The sequence below is a fragment of the Octopus bimaculoides genome, chromosome 8, assembly GCF_001194135.2.
Source record: "Octopus bimaculoides isolate UCB-OBI-ISO-001 chromosome 8, ASM119413v2, whole genome shotgun sequence".
In the NCBI taxonomy this organism is placed as follows: domain Eukaryota; kingdom Metazoa; phylum Mollusca; class Cephalopoda; order Octopoda; family Octopodidae; genus Octopus; species Octopus bimaculoides.
In genome coordinates this window covers 50,327,730-50,349,517 of record NC_068988.1, presented here as the reverse complement: position 1 = coordinate 50,349,517, position 21,788 = coordinate 50,327,730, and the positions used below count along the sequence as shown (strand labels likewise).

General features: G+C 36.0%; 1 protein-coding gene across 7 annotated transcripts in view; it reads right to left on the bottom strand.

Moving 5' to 3' along the window:
- LOC106880564 (adhesion G protein-coupled receptor L2) overlaps positions 1-21,788 on the bottom strand; it is a 472,327-nt gene that overhangs the window by 80,730 nt on the left and 369,809 nt on the right. For 6 of the 7 annotated variants that reach the window (XM_052970092.1, XM_052970094.1, XM_052970091.1 and 3 more), the window contains 2 exons: positions 16,366-16,479; positions 2,323-2,527 (listed from right to left, as the gene is read on the bottom strand). In XM_052970092.1, the coding sequence (XP_052826052.1) occupies positions 2,323-2,527; positions 16,366-16,423 (263 nt within the window). In that variant the 5' untranslated portion in view covers positions 16,424-16,479. Of the gene's footprint in view, positions 1-2,322; positions 2,528-16,365; positions 16,480-19,846; positions 19,954-21,788 lie in introns of all 7 variants that reach the window. The other variant, XM_052970095.1, reaches the window with a different exon arrangement.

The following is a 21,788-nucleotide window of genomic DNA, read 5'->3' as shown; positions in this document are numbered from 1 at the left end:
ATATATATATATATATATATATATATACACACACACACACATATACGACAGGCTTCTTTCAGTTTCCGTCTACCAAATCCACTCACAAGGCTTTGGTTGGCCCGAGGCTGAACCCGGAACCATGTGGTTGGTAAGCAAGCTACTTACCACACAACCACTCCTGATATATATCTGAAATTATATCGTTTCCTTCCCTTTAAGAAAGTAAGGGTGTAAATCATATGAGCTTTGACTGCTATTTCTACTAGTTTAAACAGTCACATAGAAGGTTCCTTAATACCTAGTTTATGGTGACGGAATTGATATTACAACAGCTTCTCTATTCACAAAGTCTCCATTCTAAGGGGCAGGGTGTGTGTGTGTGTGGGGGGGGGGCAATTTTGATACAGTCTTACAAAATGAGGATAGATGTTATAGGTTTAAATACAAATCATGTAATTACCACCAGATAATGCTGTATTTTACTGGCGGCTGCGAATAACCCAGTTTTTAAGGCATTCAAAGTTGTAATGTAATACTTTGTAATGTAAATACTATTACAAATGTAATATCTTGTGCATCGTGTTAATAGGTTTGAAACAAAAGTAACATGAGCATTGTTGCATGCCAAAATACACTTTACATTTTGAAAACCTGTGAATAGTTTTGTTGTCATATTAGAAAGAAGGAGCTGGAGGAGTTAGATACTTCACTAGGATCTCATGTACTAAGAAGTTAAATGCTATCTTAATGTCCACATTTCCACACTTGCATGGGTCAGATGGGATTTTCTGAGGCAAATTTTCTACAGCTGGATGCTTTTCCTGTTGCTAAGCCTCAACTGTTTCTAAGCATGGTAATATTTTCTCCTAGCTAGACATGCATTTCAAAGAAGACTGGAGACGCAATCTCACTCATGATGATGATGATGCTCCTTTTACAATCATCATGTGATATCTGTACAAGGATACATACTCACATATATGAGGGGCTTCTTTCAGTTTCCATCTACCAAATTCACTCACAAGACACTTCCCCAAAATACTGTGTTTTGCAGTGGGACTGAATCAAAGACTACATGGTTGGAAAGCAAGCTTTTTAATCAAGCCTGCACCAATGCCACTCTTGAAATAGAGAAGCTCTTTATTTCTATGTGAGGATTTGAGTTCAGTAACTGGAACTAACCACTGGTTAAAGAGCTGAACTTCCTCATATTCCCTGACTGCAATAACAAGAGTTGAATGTTATCTATTATTACCATATAAGGCGGTAAGCTGACAGAATTGTTAGCACGCCAGGCAAAATGCTTAGTGGCATTTCGTCCGTCTTTAAGCTCAGAGTTCAGATTCTGCCAAGGTTGACTTTGCCTTTTATCCTTTCAGGGGTCAATGAGCACTAGGGTTGATGTAATTGACTAGTCTCCCTCTCACAAATTTCAGGCCTTGTGCCTATAGTAGAAGGGATTGTTATTATTATTATTATTATTTTATTATTGTGAGGGAAACAGTGATGGAACACAAAGTTATTGATTCTTTAGCATGTGTGTGTGAAAATAAATGTACATTAAAATATTTGAAAAGCTAAAGTGTTTTCCAAATCATTAAAAAATCATAAAGCCAACAGTATTCAACTCTAACTTCTGTAGCAATAAAACGACGAGACAAATGTTCTGGATAAGATATTGAACTGACCAACACTGGTCACGTTTCCTGTTGCATCAAATGCAACAGTTGAAGCTAATACATTACAGTAATGTTACTGTCTACAACAGTGAACCATATGCAGATATTATCAATACTTACAAAATAGAAAGCAAATTATTTTAGCCATAAACAGTAGGAACGAAGTCACCCTACAGTGGATTTTCCGTTACCCACCCTATCAACAATCAGTCATTCTCAAAAAATAAGACATTGTCTATAATATCATGAATATGTCTGAATTTCATACATTCATTCAATTAGGAAAAACAAAAACAAAACACATACATAAAGGTTTACTCTGACACAGGCCAATTTAAACACACACAGAGGTTCATTCAGATTGTTATACAGGCTAATTTAGACATACACACTCTTTAAAGAATCAAGCAATTACACTCAAAACCGAAATGAATGGCAATGTTCTGGCTGTCCGATGTACAAGCCAACTGTACGGGAGGAACTAATTAAGACTAAGAGACACACTCAGGTTGATTCAGATACACATACATACGCCAATATAAACACATATGCTAGCAAAAACATTTATTCATACATAAATGCATAAAAAATACAGTGCCATAAAAATAACAAATGGATGAAAGTGGAGTGATTAAAAGTAGTTAATACCAGCTGTACTCACCTTTCACGTGCAACGATATTTGAGAGTTTTGAGTGACACTGTATATTCCAACCATCTACTTGTGCAAAGAAATTGCATTGGTTGATGGTGAACCTACCATAGTTGGCACGGGTTATTCTGATGATGCCGGTGTCTCCACAGTCCAGCGTTAAGTTGTTTTTCTCACATACAAAGGCTACCATCTCCTTTGTTTCCATCCGTTCAGCTGCAGTGGAGAGATAGATACGATATAAATGTATATAAAATATATGTGTATATGTGTTAATATGTGAAATAACATAAATGGAATGAAGGGTATGAAAGTTGGACATTTGGACAATATGAGAGGTTACAACAGGTAGAGAAAAACTCAAAAGATAGTGGACAAAATGTTAACCCCCCACCAAATAAAATACCTTCAGAGATGTGAATTGTATACTGAAAAAAGGAAAAAGAATTAGACTGACATCTTGGATGAATTTTCTTATCAAACTAGAGTAAGAAAGAAATAAGCAAGTAAAAAGAAACAATACTTGCTTAAGGCTTGTGTGTGAGAGTATATGCATTTATGTATGCCCAAAGAGAGAAAGAGAGAGAGCAATAGACAGGGAGAACAATAAAATGATAGGTGAGCAGGTGAGACAAATGGATTGATAGAAATCAAAATAGAAAGGTAAAGGTTTCATCATTTCAACATTTAAGCTTACCTTACTAACATGGGTTGAATAGGTTAACACTATTACACATTTACATTTGTCTTGAACAAATATCTTATTGTGAGGACCAACATCGTTCAGATGATTCAGTTCCATCCCAGTAGTCATTATCCTTTTGTATCAGAAGTCTGTCTCAACAAGATGTTTCCCTCCACACAATAATTCTGCACAACAAAACCCTTTGTTGTTGTTGTTCATCTCAAGGTCAAACATAATCAAACAGATTTAAGGACAAAGATGCTTCAGTCATGACAATGGCATCATTTTTCAGACAAAGTATCTAAAATTACTTCATCCAGTGTGTTCTACTCTAAAGATATAATTTAAGGAAAATTAGGGTGTTATTTCTAGAAAATTACATACTTCTTCATTAGTCTGAAAACTGTTTGATGAAAACAGAAGTATAAGCTCCCAGAATCTTTTCCACTTCTTGTGTTACTTCAGCAGCAATGCTCTTGTTATAGTTGTCTAGGCAACAGAACCTATCAACAATATTTTATGTGAACCATCTGAGCAGTTCATGGATCTTTGGTTTCCATTCCCAGGTGGGAACACTTCTCATTTATGGAATAGTAGAGGCTTTTCTGTCCACAATGCCAGGAAGAAGAAACAATTTTTCTTTTTAACTGACCCAATTCTAGATCTGTGGTATGTCTTCACAAAGGCACTAAAATTGACAGTTTGAACTACAACCTGTGAAATATTCAGCTTTACCACTGATATTTGAGGTATCTCTCCATCCTTTTTCTTAATCTAATCAATCTTAGCAAGGGAAATGCTAAGCTAGTAAAGATATGAACTGCAAAATTGTAGGCTCTAAACATGTAACCAAACTGATAATTTAGAGAAATAGAGAGGGAGAGCAAAGTGGATGAACAGTGAATAATAATATTAATTTCTTATAAGGTAGGAAGTTTTATATTGAAAAGTGTGAGAAAAATAACATTTTTTATGCTTCACCCAAGAATATTACTACCTTGTCTTAGAAAACCTACTTGTGGTGTACATGTGAGAAAAGTTATATACACATGTATGCATTGTTATGGTGTATAAACATGTATAAAAAGAACAAGTACAAGCATCCCTATGATTACAAAAACTATTTATGAAATTCTCTTCTTACGGATATTATAAAGAAACTGCAAACTAATAATTCTGAGATACAGTCTGTAATTCTACCGTCAAGAAAACTTGGGTAAAATTTGACAATTTTAAAAGTTAAAATCACAACACATACTTTGACCAAACCTTGGTAGTATTTAAATGACCCCCTCTTCCATTCCATTTTGTTGGTGCATGAACCCATTCAACTAACTTTGTTTTTCATTGCTCACAATTACAACATACCTGCTAATACCTACACGCTTCTTGATTGGTACCACTTGCCTTGCTTGTGTGTGCACCAATTCAACTGTTCTGGGTCTTGCTACTAACCTTTGCTCCCCATTGTCTTTATTTCAGCCTTCATACTTCACACACACACACACACACACAAAACTTAGTCAAATAATACTTCCTTGCACTTCACCCCTACACCCTTTCATTTTCTTGTATTTTCCATATCTCATGTAATAAAACAACTTTTTGCCAACACAAAACATGACTAAAGTCCTCAAATTCTACTCTTTTACTGGTGAGTGTTGATTTCTTTTCTGTCACTGTTGGATTTAACAGAAGCTAGAGTAGACTATCTTTATTTGAGATGACTAGGAAAAGACCATCAAGTGGAAATGAAAGTAGATATGCAAAAAGAAGGAGTTACTCAACGTTAAACTTGATGCTTATTTACAAAGCTTTGATGCAGGAAAACAACTTAGCCATATTGAAAAATATTAAAGTTTGCAACATTTACAGTGGAGGCAATATGTGACAGTAAAAAGAAAATCAGATCAAATGCTCCCTCAGAATTCGTAGTCTTGTGAGCTGCATGGTGACCTCAATAGTGTTGGTGGCATTAAAAAAAAAGCACCCAGTAAATGTTGTAAAGTGGTTGATGTTAGGAAGAGCATCCAGCCTTAGAAACCATGTAGACATTGGAGCATGATGAAGACCTTGGACCCATTGCATCCTGTCAAACTCTACAACCCATGTCAGCATAAAACATGGATATTAAATGATGATGATGATGATGTTCAACAAACTAGTTTGTTGAATATTTGACTTTATAGATCTGTGGTGATACTTAAAATGTTTCCTCTCTGAGTGTGCTATTATTGTTGAAAGAGTTATACGCATAAAAAAAAAAATGAAACAGATTTTCTGGATGTGCATGCCAAGTAGGACTTTCATTTTTAGTAAAGTAAAACCATCATATGCAATTAAAGTTCCTATCATATCAGTCCAAAAATCTAGGGGGCTTCTGAAGGTTATGCTAATAATATGAACATTCATATAGGAAAGCTTTTTCCAACTGCTTTACAGCTGTTTTCCTGCTGCCAAGAGAAAGTTTGCCAGGCATAACATTTCCAACAATGTATTGCTCCTTTTAGGTAATGCATCATGCTACTTAGTAAACAGGTTATTTGCTCCAGCCAGTGGATAAAGGTAGTGACAGGTAACTTCAAAGCATATCTGTTAAAACAACCCATAAATGCAGTGCAGTAGATAACAAAGCTGAATTGTGGGATGAAGTTAAATCCTCAACAACAAATGATTCTTTGGCAAAACAAATATGATCCGACTTTATCTACAGATTTTCCAAAAGCAGAAAATCTACAAGTAAAGTTCAACAAGATATTGTCACACTGGCAAATGATATAAAGTTTGAAGAAGTCATAGAAGATTATTTGTTTAAGATGCTAGGTTCCTATAGAGCAGTGCTCTGTAACTGGTATGCCACAGCACACTGGTGTGCCACGAAACGATGCTAGGTGTGCTGCAGTGTAACCTGAATATAACCTTTTTTTTCCCTACACTATAAGTTATATTTTTAGTTCAGGTGTGCCACTGAATTTTGAAAAGAATATAAGCATACCACAAGTGAAAAAAGGCTGCAGAGCTGTGTTATAACAAGTTTATCTCATGAGGACCTGATGATTTTAACAAAAGAGCAAGCTGGAGGTTAAGGAGGGACTATAGAAGTTGTCCTGTTTACTTCAGTTGACTGTGATGAGTTAATTTCGTTAAGTTATTTTCAGAGACTTTTCCCATTATGTACTGTTTTGGGGTATTTATACCCTGGAAACCTTTAATATCTTCACAACTACTTATCCAATTTACACAAAATATTTTTCATTCCGCTCATATTTATGTTTCAGGGAAACTTTATCCATAGTATTTTCCCATTATGCACCAGTTTGCCTGAGTAACATTGCAAGCAAGCAAGCAAGCAAGCAAGATTCAATCTGACTTTTAATGTATTATAGATATATGTGTGTGTGTATCTGTCCCTCCACCACCACCACCACCACTTGACAACTGGTGCTGGTGTATTAACATCCCTGTAACTTAGTAGTGCGGTAAAAGAAACTGATCGAAGAAGTACTAGGCTTAAATATAAGTAATGAAGTCAATTTGTTTTAGTTGCCATAGTGGTTTGTGTGCCTCAATGACCATGAGTGATCACATAGAGGTTCCCATGTTGGTGCAGATGGTAGTGATATTGTTTGTGGTCATAATGAATAGCAATGATAATAGTATTGCCCATGGTGAAAGCTGTGATGATAATATAGTAGCGATAGAATTTGAAGTAAAGAGGCAAGTGTCGGTGCTATCTGTAATAGAGGTTGTGGTTAAGATTCTGGTGATGGTGGTTATGGCCGATGCAGGATGATGATGACTGTGATGGCAGGAATGTGATAATAATGAAGGAATTGATGCTGTTGGCTGTGGTTCATAGTTATGATTGGTGGTGGTGGTAGCAGCGGTTAATGTTTTCAAGGTAGAAATTACATGGAGGCAGCAGTGGCTGTGATGAAGAAGATGAATGAATGCTGTTGGTTATGGTTGTAGTTATTGTGATGGTTAATTCTGGTTGAGGTAGTTGTGGAGGGTGGTGGTAGTGTTGGTGATGATGATGGTGATGATGATGATGATGAAATGGTGGTGGTGAAAGGGAGTGTAAAAGTGTAGCAGCAGCGATGGTGATTATGCTGATGTTGGCAGGTAGTTGAATTTTAATGAAGTTTCCTCACTAGAACAATCAAAAGCAATACACCATCACCTCGTTTTCATCTCTCTCTTTCTCTTTCTGTCTCGTTCCCTCTCTCTTTCCTCACTCCTCTGCCCTAACACATTTCTTTCATTTTCTTGCTTTCACTCTCCACCTTCTCCTCTCCCCTCCCATTAACTCACTCTACTATTTCACCACCTTGCACCTCAACATCCCATTAGAGCCTCATGGCAAAGCCCTCGTTAACAAATCTAATTAGCCACAGCAAGTAATTAATAAGTAGAGAGGCATACTGAATTTCCTATGCCTCCCCTCCACTGAACCACACCCTCTATTCAACCCCAATTCTGCCCTGCCACTACTCTTCCCCCCATTTACTCTCCTACCAAACCCCCAGATCAAATCAGTTGCTTTCTGTTAATAATTACGGCGTGTTCGGGAATGCTCAATAGGGAAGTTTGCTTCCAATATTTTTCATATTGAATTTTGAAAGAGAGAAGTTACTTGTTTCTGTAATTGTTTTCCTCTTCTATTTTTGTTTTCATTTTGTCAAGATGTTTTAATAACGATAATAATAATAATAATAATAATAATAATAATAATAATAATAATAATAATAATAATAATAATAATAATAATCGCCACTGCCACCACCACCACCTTTCTTCACACTTACTACTTATCATTCACTGGAGCATTGGGCAAAATGGCTTTCGGTATTTATTCCATCTCTTTACATTCTAAAGTTCAAATCCCATTGAGACTGACTTTACCTTTCATCCTTCTAGGGTTGATAAAGTACCAGCATAGCAGAGGGGTCAATATAATCAAATTAACCTTTCTACAACCCAAATGTCTAGTTATGTACATATTTTTTATTCTATTCTTTAATTTGTTTCAGTCATTTGACTGTGGCCATGCTGGAGTATCATCTTTAGTCGAACAAATCAACCCCAGGACTTATTCTTTGTAAGCCTAGTACTTACTCTATCGGTCTCTTTTTGCTGAACTGCTAATTTACAAGGACGTAAACAAACCAGCATCGGTTGTCAAGCAATGGTGGGGGTAAAAAACACAGACACACAAACATATACATATATATATATATATATATACACACAATGGGCTTCTTTCAGTTTCCATCTACCAAATCCACTCACAAGGCTTTGGTTGGCCCGAGGCTATAGAAGACACTTGCCCAAGGTGCCACGCAGTGGGACTGAACTTGGAACCATGTGGTTGGGAAGTAAGCTTTTTACCACACAGCCATGCCTAGAAATTATTATTTGTACTGACTTTGCTTTGAAATAAGTACCAGTTATGCACTGGGGTTGATGTATTCAACTTATCCCCTCCTTTAAAATGCCAGTCCTTGTGCCTATAGTAGAAAGGATTATCATCATCATTTATAATCTGAGTTCAAACTCTGTTGAGGTTGACTTTACCTGTCATCCTTTCGACTAACCTCCGCCCAGTGCTGGATTTAACCATTAAGGAAAATAAGTGAGTGCTTAGGGCATCAAAGGAAGTGGGGGTACCACAGAAATTGTAAATGGTTTACAGCACAAAAGTCACCACTTCAAACTTGCTATTCGAGATGGTTTATATCATCAGAAATATAATTTTGAAGTGTTCATGGTATCATAAGGAGGATCTGATTGAAGATTTTGCAATTAAAAAAAACAAACTTTTTATATATATATTAAGTGAAAGTGTATAAAAATAAACATTTTCTATCTTACTGTTAGCTTTGTTTCATTTTGAAAAATAAATAATTTACTTTATAGATTATCATTTTTTTATATTTTGAATTACATATATATGGGAGCACCAAAATCTTTTAACTGCTTAGGGCCTCTAAGGATCTTAATCCGGCCCTGCTCCCTCTCCATAAAATTTCAGGCACTGTGTCTATAGTAGAAAGGATTATTATTGTTATACAGTGAGCTGGCAGATGCATTAGACAAAATAGCGAGCGGGCCTTTTTTCTGGCTCCTTATGGTCTGAATACAAATAGCTCTTGAGGTCAACTTTGCTTTCATCAAGTACTGGGGTTGATGTAAACGACTAACCTTCCACTCAAAAACTGCTGGCCTTGTGGCAAAATTTGAAACAATTTTTATCATTATAATACAAAAGCTATTACATGCTAATTTAATTAACAGGGACATTATCTTGAGGTTTGGTAACAATAGATTTTCTTGAATCTCAGGAATATTAAGATTCTTGCAAAATACAGGATGGTACTTTTCTGTAGATCAACAATAGATGTCGCAATTCCAATATCCTTCAGCCTCTTAGATAGCAATTTGGGCATTGTGATAAGTGCACTAATTACCATGGGAACAGTTTCCCCTCTTTGTGTTTTACAATATCATCATCTCTTTGGTGAGTAAGACTGAAAAGACTGAAGACAGACATATTCCTTCTAGTTAAGCCCTCATCAGTTTTCTCACATTTTACTCAGAGAAAAGGATGACAAAAAGGCAGACAAATTTCCTGAATGGTGGGTGAGGATGGCAAGAAAGGGTCACGAAGGGAGTCATGTAAGCCCTAACTAATTGTTTCCCTACTTTTGTTTCAGGATATCGTCATCATCAATGTCCACTTTTCTATGTAACCTGCTTATGTAATAACCCTTCATCTATCACCTTCATGTCAAAGAAAATATATATTTATTATATAATCAAACAGCCCTTTCCATGCTTGCATGGGTCAGATAGAGTTTGCTGAGATAAATTTACAATGGTCAGATGCTCTTCTTAATGCCAGCCCCCACTTGTTTTCAAGCAAGATAATATTTCTCCAAGGTCAGACAGAAGATTGGAAATGGACATTTGTATGACAGTCACAACTGTCACGTCATGTCAAGACAAGGAAGCACAAACATACATAGATACATAATGGCTTCTTTCTGCCAACCAAATCCATTCACAAGGCTTTGGTTAACCTAGGGCTAAAATAGAAGACACTTGTCCGAGGTGCCACACTGTGAGGGGCTGGCTGAACCTGAAATCATAAATAGCTAGCCACACCTGTGCCTATAATGGGTTCCATTATTTCTCCCATCTCCCTGTGTTTAGTGTTCAAATTCAGGTGAGGTCAACTATGTCCTTTTATCCCTTTGGGCTTGATAAAATAAAGTACCAGTTAATTACTGTAGTTGGTGGCATCAACAAGCCTCCTACCCCAAATTTCAGGTCTCGTGTCTCAATCAGAAACCATTTTCTCATTAAAGATATTGGATTGCTAGACAGCTGTTATAGCACTGGACAAAATGAAATAGTTTGTGGTACTTAGATATGATCATATACATCCTGAATTCAAAACCTGCTGGGATCATTTTAGCCATTTATCCCTTTGATGGTTGACAAAATAAAATACCAGTCTGGTACGGGAGTTGATGGTTCTGACTAACCTCAACAACTCGCAATTATTAATTAGAGCCCTGTCTCTAATTAGAAACAATTACTATTGTCATAAAATTCTTTATAAATCTGAGATTATATGACAATTAACAAATTATTATCACGCCTTGTGGTATTTAATTAACTATGTTCCGTGTTCAAACTCTGACAATGTTAGCCTTGTCTTTTATCTTTCAGGTGTTGATAAAATAAGTACCAGTTTTTTTTTTTTTTTAGTATGAAATGTTTGATACTTAGTCAGTGTTATTAGTTATAAATATAGGCCTAGACATGCAGTGTGGTTAAGAAGCTCATTTTGTAACTACATGGGTTTGGGTTCAGTCCAGCTGCACAGCACGTTGGGCAAATGCCTTCGATTATAGTCCCAAGCCAACTATACCTTGTAAATGAATTTGATAGAAAGAAACTGAGTTGAAGTCCATCATAGGTGTGTGTGTGTGTGAAGGAACAGATCTAGAAAGACATGGGACAAACTACTAAAGGATGATCTCAAGACACTGAGTCTTATGAAGGAGATAACTAAGAATGGAGATGTCTGGCACATTACTGTACTCAAGAAGACCTGTCTGCCACAACGGAATTGATACTAGTGCTGGTGCCACATTAAAAGTGTTTGTGCTGCTGCTGTGTTAACAGCATCCAGTACACTCTGTGGTGTGGTTGGCATTAGGAAGGGTATCCAGCTGTAGAAACTGTGCTAGAATAGACAATGGAGCCTGGTGCAGCCCCTCGCCTTACCAACTCCAGTCAAACTGTTCAATCCATGCTAACATGGAAAACTGACGTTAAATGATGATGATGATATATGTGTACATGTATGTGTCTTTGCGTCTGTGTTTGTCACTGCTTGATAACTACAGTTGGTTTGTTTATGTCAATTTGTTCAAGTAAAACCTTTCAAGGAAGTGCCCCGGCATGACCACAGTGTAACAACAAAGGATAAAAGAAGATACAAAGATCTTTCACATGCATTCCATCATTGGTAGGCCTGGTCTGTGGCAGAATATACTTGACCAACAGAGCAAGGCTGAATGGAAAAAAAAAAAAAGCACTTATTTTGTAAAACAAGTAAGGATTGGTGACAGAAAGAGTACCTGGTTGTAAAATCCTGCCTCAAATAAGTCCTGATCCAACTATCTAACATGAGAATGACTGGTTCAAATTCCACTTAAAGTTAACATTGGCTTCCACTTCTTTGGAATCAATAAAATAAAGTACCAGTAAAGTACTGGGGTTTTGGCATTGACTAACCACCTCCCCATAAAACTGCTAGTCCTGAGCCTAAATTAGAAACCACTACTATTACTATTATTATTATAGATATCGCACAGTATATAATATTGCGAGGTTGTTGATTGAAGATATTGTCTACCGGGGGTTTGTACGGTTTGTCAAGTCACAACAAGGACCTCAGACAGACAGTACTTTATGCAATATGCGTGCAGTTCCAAGTAATGCCAACTTTTGCAATACACCTAGATTACAGCGTATTTCTAAAGTTTTCAGATGTTTTTTTCAGGTTGGCTGGTATTGAACCCAATGCTCTGATGACAACAGAGATAACCTTTATGTTTGACTCTCATAGCTGCCATATTTTAACGATCTCAATTCTCAGGTCTCCATATTTATCAACCTTTTCTCTTAAAGTGGTGGAATCACTAGACAGCAAGGCAAAATATTTAGTAACATTTTGTATGTCTAAACTTTCTGGGTTCAAAATCCAATGAGGATTACTTGGCCTTTCATCCTTTTAGGGTCAACAAAATAAGCACCAGTCGAGCATTGGGGGAGGGAGATTTAATTGACTTCCTAAAAATTGCTGGCCTTATGCCAAAATAAAGATTATTATTATTATTATGATGGTGAGCTGGCAGAATTGTTAACATGCTGGACAAAATGCTTAGTGGAATATTGTCCATCTTCATATTCCGAGTTCAAATTCCATTGAGGCTGACTTTGCCTTTCATCTTTTTGGGGTCGATGAAATACGTACCAGTTGAGTATTGGAGGTCAATATTAATATAATCAACTAGCACCCGACATAAACAATTTCAAAATTAGTGGCTATAGTAGAAAGGATTATTATTATTATTATTATTATTATAGCAGTAATTTGGCAGAATCACTAGAGGATTAGGAAAACAATGCATAGGGATATTTTGTTTCTTTATGTTCTGGGTTCAAATCTTGCCAAGGTCAAGTTTGGTTTTTGTCCTTTGGGGGTCTATAAAATAAAGCACCTATTTAGTACTGAGAGTCTATGGTATCAACTAACCCTGGTCCCATTAAATTTCAGGCCTGTACCCAAAATAGAAACCACCACCACCATCATCATTATATACTGTTCTTAACAGTTTGGAAATAATTACTGGATGGAATCATTTCACTTCACTTCTAGGGATCTGCATGAATAGCAAGTGTTTACATTTCCAGTTTGCTTGTAAACAGCAGGTTTTATAACCATGTCCCAAAACTATTATCATTATAAATTGCAGAATTGGTAAAGTGTCAAACAAAATTCTTAGCTGAATTTGAATTCAAAATATGAAAGAACATTAATAAAGGCAACAGGGGTGGTAAACTGTGCCTTTCATCATTGTGGTCTTGATAAGCTTAGTAAAGTAAATCAATCATATTCCTCCTACTCACAGAAATTTCTGGCCTTGTTCCTAAACTAGAATCATTATTATTTAGGTGTAGGCATGGCTGTGAAGTTAAGAAACTCATTTTGCAACCATGTGGTATCAGGTCCAGTCCCACTGCATTGCACCTTAGTCAAGTGTTTTCTACTATGTGTGCTAAACTAAAATGATTGCAGCATGGAAGACATAAGCCATTCAGAAACACACAAAGACCATTAACTTTACTAAGTTAAACGTTTATTTGTAATAAAATGTCAAAATTTTTGTTGCTTGAAACTGTGACCAGTTCACTGATAAAATATTCTGTTGCATTTTTGCCAATGAACAGGTCAAGTTTCAAGCGACAATAATTTTGACACAATATTACATATAAATGCTTAAAGGAAATTAATAGCCTTTGCGTAATTCTGATTGGGTAACTTATGTCTTACAAGCAGCAACCACTTTTAATTTCAGTACATGATCTCTGATCATGAAAAGGATAGCTGTGTAAAGAAGTGCTGATCTCTAACTGTGGAGGTAACCTGTGGAAGAGGTAGACCCAGGAAGACATGGGACAAAGAGATGAAATATGATCTTCAAATGTGAGGCCTCCTGGAGGCAATGACAAGTGACCAAAACCTTTTGCAATATGCCGTACTTGAGAAGACTTGTCAAGTAAAGTGAAGTCATAGTTGTGGCTAATGCTACTGGTGTCACATAAAAGCACCCGTGCCGGTGGCACGTAAATAGCACCCATGACATTCTTAGAGTGGTTGGGGTTAGGAAGGGTATCCAGCCATAGAAACCATGTCAAATCAGACTGGAATTTGGTACAACTCTTCAGCTTACCAGTTCCAGTCAAACTGTCTAATCCATGCCAGCAAGGAAAGCAGACGCAAAAAGATGATCTCCATGTATGTGTGTGTGTGTGTGTGTGTGTGTGTGCATCTTCACCATCACAACATAACCAGTGTTTGTTTGTTTATGTCCTTATGAATTAGCAATTCGACAAAAGAGACCAACAGAATAAGTACTTGACTTAAATATTGCAGGTCAATCTGTGACTAAAACTGTCCAAGGCAATGCCCCAGCATGGTAGCAATCCAATGACTAAAGCAGGTAAAAGATAAAAAACAATTACTATTATCATATCTTATTATAATTAATAAAATAACATTATAGCAAATCCTTATTAGTTAGTGGAGAAGCAGGCCAGCAGACTAAAAAACCAGACAAGAACAGCTCCAAGATATATAATATATAAAACAACATTTCATGTAGTTGCTCAAATCACACAGAGACTAACTTTGCCTTTCCAAGTTAATAAAATAAGTTTCATCAAAGTACTAGGATCAAATGAATCGACTATATTCTTTTTTCCTTACAAAAATGTCTTTGTGCCTAATGAAATGAAATTATCACATTTTCACATCACCCTCCTCTCTCCATTTCTGTTTTGTTCTGTTCTCTTAGTTTGTGTTCTAATGTCTTGTTATGTATTAATATCCTTATTTCTTTTTGTTTTTCTTTCTTTTAGTTGGGCCTTGTGGCAGTTAAAAACATCATCATTATCATCAGCCTCATCATCATCATCAAGAAGAAGAAGAACAACAACAGCACTGGAGAAACTTGCAATATTATGACTCAATAAAAATAACAACAACAACAACAGCAGCAGCGATAATGGCATCAACCATAAAATGCTGGTGTGACGAAATATTAAGCTATGAAGGAGCAGAACATTTTTATGACTATATTATTTCTATTAATGCTGAAACACGAAGTAATTGAATTAATAAGGAAAAGCCAGAAGGAAAAGGAGAGCGTGGGGGGTGTTGAAATTGAAGACAGCACCACTTTTCGAGAAATTATTAATAAATGGCCACTGGAAGGGGGGGGGGGGAAATAATACTCTCTTTATTAATTGAAATTGCAGATTAATTTCTAGTTGTTTACACGTATTTCCCAAAACTAGATAGCAATTGTCTATTTCCTGTCTTTGTTTAATGGCGAGATGGTGGTAGATATGCTGCTATCACTGTTACTACTACTGCAGTTGTTGCTTTTGCCATGGGAATATTCGTGCAGGATGAGGCTTTGTCTCTTATTAGCAGACAGGAACTTCATATTCAATTGTCTTTTCGGTTAATAAGCTATTTCTAAAAGAATTACAGTTGGCCAAGTCATTAGAATATGGTTTAAATAACTTAATAGATCATCAACAGTTCATATACTGTCTTTGGTACTAACAGCCCTGCATCTGGAATTTGTTTCATTCTTAATGACTTGTGGGGTTTCCTTCAATATAAGCAAAGGCGATGTGTATTAAATATTGCTGATGAGTGATTCATTAGCTGCCAGTGCCAAGATCAGATCCTTGCCAAGGACTAATGGAGGGAATGAACATGTTATCAACAATTTTATTGACTGGGACACTGAAGCAAGAGCGTGCCAGATCAGATGCCTTGTAATATCTAATTATGCACTTCTATTTTCTGAGTTCAAGCCTTACAGGAATTGTCTTTATCATTATAGTAAAGACTTATTAAGATAGTGGAGGTACCACTTTTAATTTCAACACACAATCTCAGATCATGAAAAGGATAGCTGTGTAAAGAGGTGCTGATCTCTGACTGTGGAGGTAACCTGTGAAGAAAATATCTTGGATAAGAAAATATCCACTGTCCATGTTGACTCCTCTTAGGCTTATGGTCTCAATCAACCAAAATATTTCAGTAGAGATTTTATAGACTGTACCCAGTTTCCTTTCACTCTAAATTTAAATTCAGTCCCCGTCTATTCTGTTCCAAATCAATTATAGACTTCAGAGGCATAACACCTTTAACACCTAGTGATCAGGTGGTTCTTACTTCGAGCAATGCTACAAAGATTGTATTATGCTTATAGGCAATAAACTTAACTTATCTCAGTCTATTTAGTTAACCACATGTATTAATCATCGACTAATAGTTGAGTAATTATTGTCAAGAAGTGGAAACTATCTAATTTTAAAATGCTTGTTCGAACAATTCCTTAAAATTAAATCTGAAAATTTTGAAAATCCACTCCACTTTGTATGATTGCATGTAACATTTGGGTATTCAAACATCAAGTAAATTAAAAGCGAAAAAGGAAAAATGCTAATACAGATGGAAGAAATAATAAAGTTACACATTTACACTGACCTTTAATCTGGAGAATAACTCCAAAAACAATAAAACACACAGGCTGCCAGAAAATCATTTTCAGGCAGTCCAAAACTAATGTTATCGTCCACCGATGAGCATCTCAGAAAGTATCTGTTGAAACAAGAATAAAGGAGAAAAATGTAAATGTTGATGAAGATAAAAGTCATTTTTTTTTAAAGTAAAAATATTGAAATGTAATTACATACATTTATAACAGCATTAATGATAGGAGTCACCGAGGGAGATACTCGGCAAAATATAGTGAAAATAACTTTTTCATACAAGAAATGCCTTAATTTTTTACTTAAAATCTTAGCATTTCTCATCTAGGACTTCTTTTTAAAACATTTATTTCTTATCCATTTCTTACAACTCTAATTGCCATAGCTAATACAAGTATAATGACACAGTCAAACAAACTAAGCATCATCAACATATTCCAAGTGCTCTATAACTTAGAGCGTCCTTTTTTGGATTCATGATTTACTGACGATACACAAACACATAATATATATATCTATGTATTGTGCTTAATGTATATACATATTGATTGGCAAGTTGTTGCAGTATTTTTCCTGAGGTAACAGCTCTTATGGACTTGCTCTGTTAAAAACACAAAAAAAATATCAGACAGATGAAAATTCATCCCAGCATTTGCCATTAAGAGCACCTGATGCACTTTTGCCCTTTTGAGCCTTTACAATGGAATGTACACACAGCCAATCGAATGCTTGGATAAGAATTCATTGACATTGATACAGGAAAAAGTGAGTGAAACATTTACTGATGTTGCAAACAGCCTTCTAACTGAATAAAAATCTGGTATGCACAATTGAGGAATTTCATTTTATTTAAAATAACCATCTATGTACCATACTAAATGTATACACAGTTGATATACTGTAGTAACTGATCTACTGAGAGTGTGTATACATTAGGTATGATACATAGGTGGTTATTTTAATCAAATACTAACTCAGTTGCATATACTGGATATAGAAATATCCTGAATGATTAAATATTGGCTGTGATGGTGTGGTGGTTTTAAGATCAAACCTTAATAACAAACGAGTTTGTACCAATTAGGCACGAAAACAATTAAGATTATGCTTCGCTGAGGAGATCTGATAAGAACAAAAAGAGTTGCTACTATACTAACAAAAGTTTAGAATTCCTCCCTACTCCATTTAATTTTTATTACATTTGAATTTCAGAGTTTTTCTCTCTTGCCTTTGACAAAAATTGCCATTAATTCTAGCAAAGGATTTTTCTTTTCAATCCAAGTGCAATTGTAAATGGATTTAATTTTTTTTTTTTTTGCTCATCACTTTAAGTATATGTTCTTCATGCAGAAGGCATACAAGGAAATTTTCCCATGACATTAGACAGTACTCATTTTATATTGACTAGCGAAATAAATATAAAAGCATTCAACAATAAAAATACTTTGACAAAAGTTACAGAGGCAGTGAGCCTTAAGTGCTGACTGTATAGGCATGAATTCAATTACTGCAATTATTGTAGTGTAGTAACCCTATGTAAGGTCTATTACTCTGTTTCACTTCTTCTATATCTAGCTAAAAAAAAAAAAAAAAAAAAAAATTCCGCATTACTCCCACTCCATCATTGTAAGTTTAGGTCATCCGTTATAGAGAATTTATACATCACATATACAAATATCCAAATTACCAATATAATTACATGTGTAAATATCCAAATTTTCTGCTAGGAATCATGACCAACAGATAGCATCAGCAATGGTGGTGGGGAGGGGAACTCAATGGAAACACAGTATCCTTCATACAGTTGGAAGACTGGCTGCCACTACAGAGCCAACCATCATCCTACTCAATTCTAACCACAAAAAATAGAATTAGCACAGTTCAAATAAATATAAGCACAATAAGAAATACCCAGATTTAAAACAGCACTACAAAGGTCTATTTGTATTCTGTTGTTATTTTGTTTTCATATTCTGGGATTTTGACAAACAGTTAAATTTCTAGTCTTTTGACAGCTAGAATTTCAACATATCAAATTTTAGTTAAACAAAAATAACTAAAATCTTCCAATTATTACTATTTGTTATTTGCTTTTCTTTGGTTACATTAACTGTGTCATATATTTTGCTGTAATTTTCAGAGTGAACAAACTATAAATCATGAAACAGATTTTAAAACAATTGTTCTCTCAATTTCATGTTAGTTTTATTTAATAAATAAAATTACGCATGTGGGAAAGATGTTGTGATGTTAGCAATCTTAGTGCATTGGGGTTAGAGGAGAGATGATACTAGGCTTTGAAACAGTCTATGCTGAATATCCAAAAATATATGCTACATATTTGAAACAATAGTAAAACAGGTAATAAGCGCTAGAAGTATTAGTCATACTTCCTGGAGACAGCATCATCATCATTAGCTTTTTGAAGTCCTCTTTCCCATGTTTACATGAGTTATATGAAATTCATTGAGAGAGACATTTTACAGCCAGATGGCCTTCCTGTTGCCAACCTGCACTTGTTTTTAAGCAAAGTAATATTTCTCCTAATCTTCCGTGTGTGTGTGTGTTCAAAGCAATATATATGTGCCACGCTGGTACTGATGCCACGTAAAAAGCACTTAGTCCACTTTGTAAAGTGGTTGGCATTAGGAAGGGTACCCAGCCATAAAAACCATGCTAAAGGTGATAGTGGACCCTAATACAGTTTTCTGGCTTGCCAGCTCCTGTCAAATCATCCAGTCCACTTTATCATGGAAAATGATTGTTAAATGATGATGTAATGAGGATTATAATATAGAATGTATATATTGGTTCTGTACCAACCTTGATTATGAATTAAAGTTCGTCTGCAACTACAATTTTTCCTTTCTTTATACTTCATATATATATATATATATATATATATAGCCAGAGTTATGAAAATTTAGAAATTTTGAGAGATGAAATAAGTTGTTTTAACACTGCAACTTATGAGATGAAATAACTTGTTTTAACACTGCAAGTAGAAAAAGCTACAAATGCTAGCATCTAAAATCTTAGGTCAAAAACCCCACTTGAATGGAAAAAAAGTGTTTGTGCATGCGTGGATGCATGCATGTGATGAGCTTCTTTCAGTTTCCATCTACCAAATCCACTCAGAAGGCTTCAAATGGTCTCACACTGTAGAAGAAGACAGATACAGTAGTATGGAACTGAACCTAGAGTCATAGAGCAGTGAAGCAAACTTTTTAACCACACATGCAACTATATGTCTGTAGTTATGAAGATGGTATACAAATTTGCGATAAAAACACTGCTCAACAAGTTATAAATGCTAAGATGTCCAGCCTATTGTCTGAATTGATAATTTCAAATTCAAACATTATCAATGTTTGAATTTACATTCGAACCTTTTGTCATTCATAAAACAACATATAAATGAAATCAACAGTCAACAAAACTTCCCCTTATTTAAAAAAAAAAAACTGGCTCCGTACCTCTTCAAATAAATCTGTTGTGAATGCCAGATAAGGTGGAGAATTTGGCATGGAGGGTCTCAAATTTCAGCTCTTACCCTGAGGGTCAGCAATACATTTACATGCATCTAGGTCAAAGGTCAATAGAATAAGTAATCAAGCAGTATAAAACATACCGTGGTAGTGTTGCAATAAAATATATATAGGACAATGTTGAAGTAAAACTGAGATGAAAGTTATTCATTAAACTGGAAGCACCAACTGGTGCACAACAACACAAGCAAGATAAAAGCTGCTAACAGCTACACAGTTCTATGCATCTGTGAAACTACGCCTTAGTCTTCTAAGTTAGTGAAGGTAATTAGCTCTTCACTGTGATAACAGTAGTTGAATAGTGTGTGTGTGTATGTGTGTGTGGGGGGGACGAATAGTGGTTGATGTTGGAAATGTGGTGGAGGACTAACTGTAGTTGTATTGGTGAGGGTAGAGGAGAGAGAAAGAGAAAGACAGACAGACACACAGAGAAAGAGACAGAGAGGTAGAAATGATAAGGAGAGTTAGGTATGGAAGAGAGGTATGGCTTGTGGAGAGAGACAAAGATGGTGGGGAGAGGGGTAAAGAAAGAGTTAAAGGTGGTGGATGAGGGAGGTGAAGGGGAGAGGTAAAGATGTGAGAGAGAGATGGGGTAAAGGTGGTAAAAAGAGAGAGAGGGTTGTGGAGAGAGAGAGTGAAGGAAAAGAACATAAAAAATGAATTTGGGAAAAAGGTGAGAGGTTAATGAGAGATGCTAAGAAAGATAAAGAGAGCGAGAGTATCTAGAAGAAATGAGAGATAGAGAGAGAAAGCGAGTGAGTACATGGAGAAGAGAAAGAGAAACGCTTGCCTCGGTTATTTTAGTCATAACTTTCATGTCCTAAGTAGGCGTTACATCTCACTTGAGATTACATTTACAGTTTCATCTTGGGATGTTAACAAGTCAATTTTATAGCTGGATTAACACCAAGTATAACAGTCCACCTAACGGCAGGAATTTCTGTTATCTTTTTTTTTTACTTTTCTTTTTGAAGCAGAAGAAAAGTGCGGTGGCCATGACCCTCACATGGGGCATTAGTAACATAAGTGAAATTGAAACCAAGTCACACTTGACTTCTCCCAGAATCCACTACTGGATTAAAGATAATGATGAAGATGATTGATTCTCACAGAGGCATGAAGTTAATGCCTCTGTATATATTTGGGAAGACGTTCTTGTATTTCCCAAAAGTCAGCAGAAAGAGGGTATAAGATGGCTACAACAGGAAATTAATACCAAACTGTGGAATCAGTTTGCTGGGAACTTCTATGTTTATCTGAATTAATAATTTCTTTTACTCTCTTTTACTTGTTTCAGTCATTTGACTGCGGCCATGCTGGAGCACCACCTTTAGTCGAACAAATCGACCCCAGAACTTATTCTTTGGAAGCCTAGTACTTATTCTATCGATCTCTTTTGCCAAACCGCTAAGTTACTGGGACATAAACACACCAGCATCGGTTGTCAAGCGATGTTGGGGAGGGCAAACACAGATACGCAAACATATATATACATATATACGACGGGCTTCTTTCAGTTTCCGTCTACCAAATCCACTCACAAGGCTTTGGTCGGCCCGAGGCTATAGTAGGAGACACTTGCCCAAGATGCCACGCAATGGGACTGAACCCGGAACCATGTGGTTGGTAAGCACGCTACTTACCACACAGCCACTCCTGCACCTATGTTAATGTTGTTAATATTTCTAACATTGCTAAGGCAGCAAGCTGGCAGAAACGTTAGCAAACTGTGTAAAATGTTTAGCAGTATCTCATCTGTCTTCACGTCCTGAGTTCAAATTCCGTTGAGGTTGACCTTGCCTTTCATCCTTTCAAGGTTGGTAAAATAAGTACCAGTTAAGCACTGGGGTCGATATAACTGACACACTCC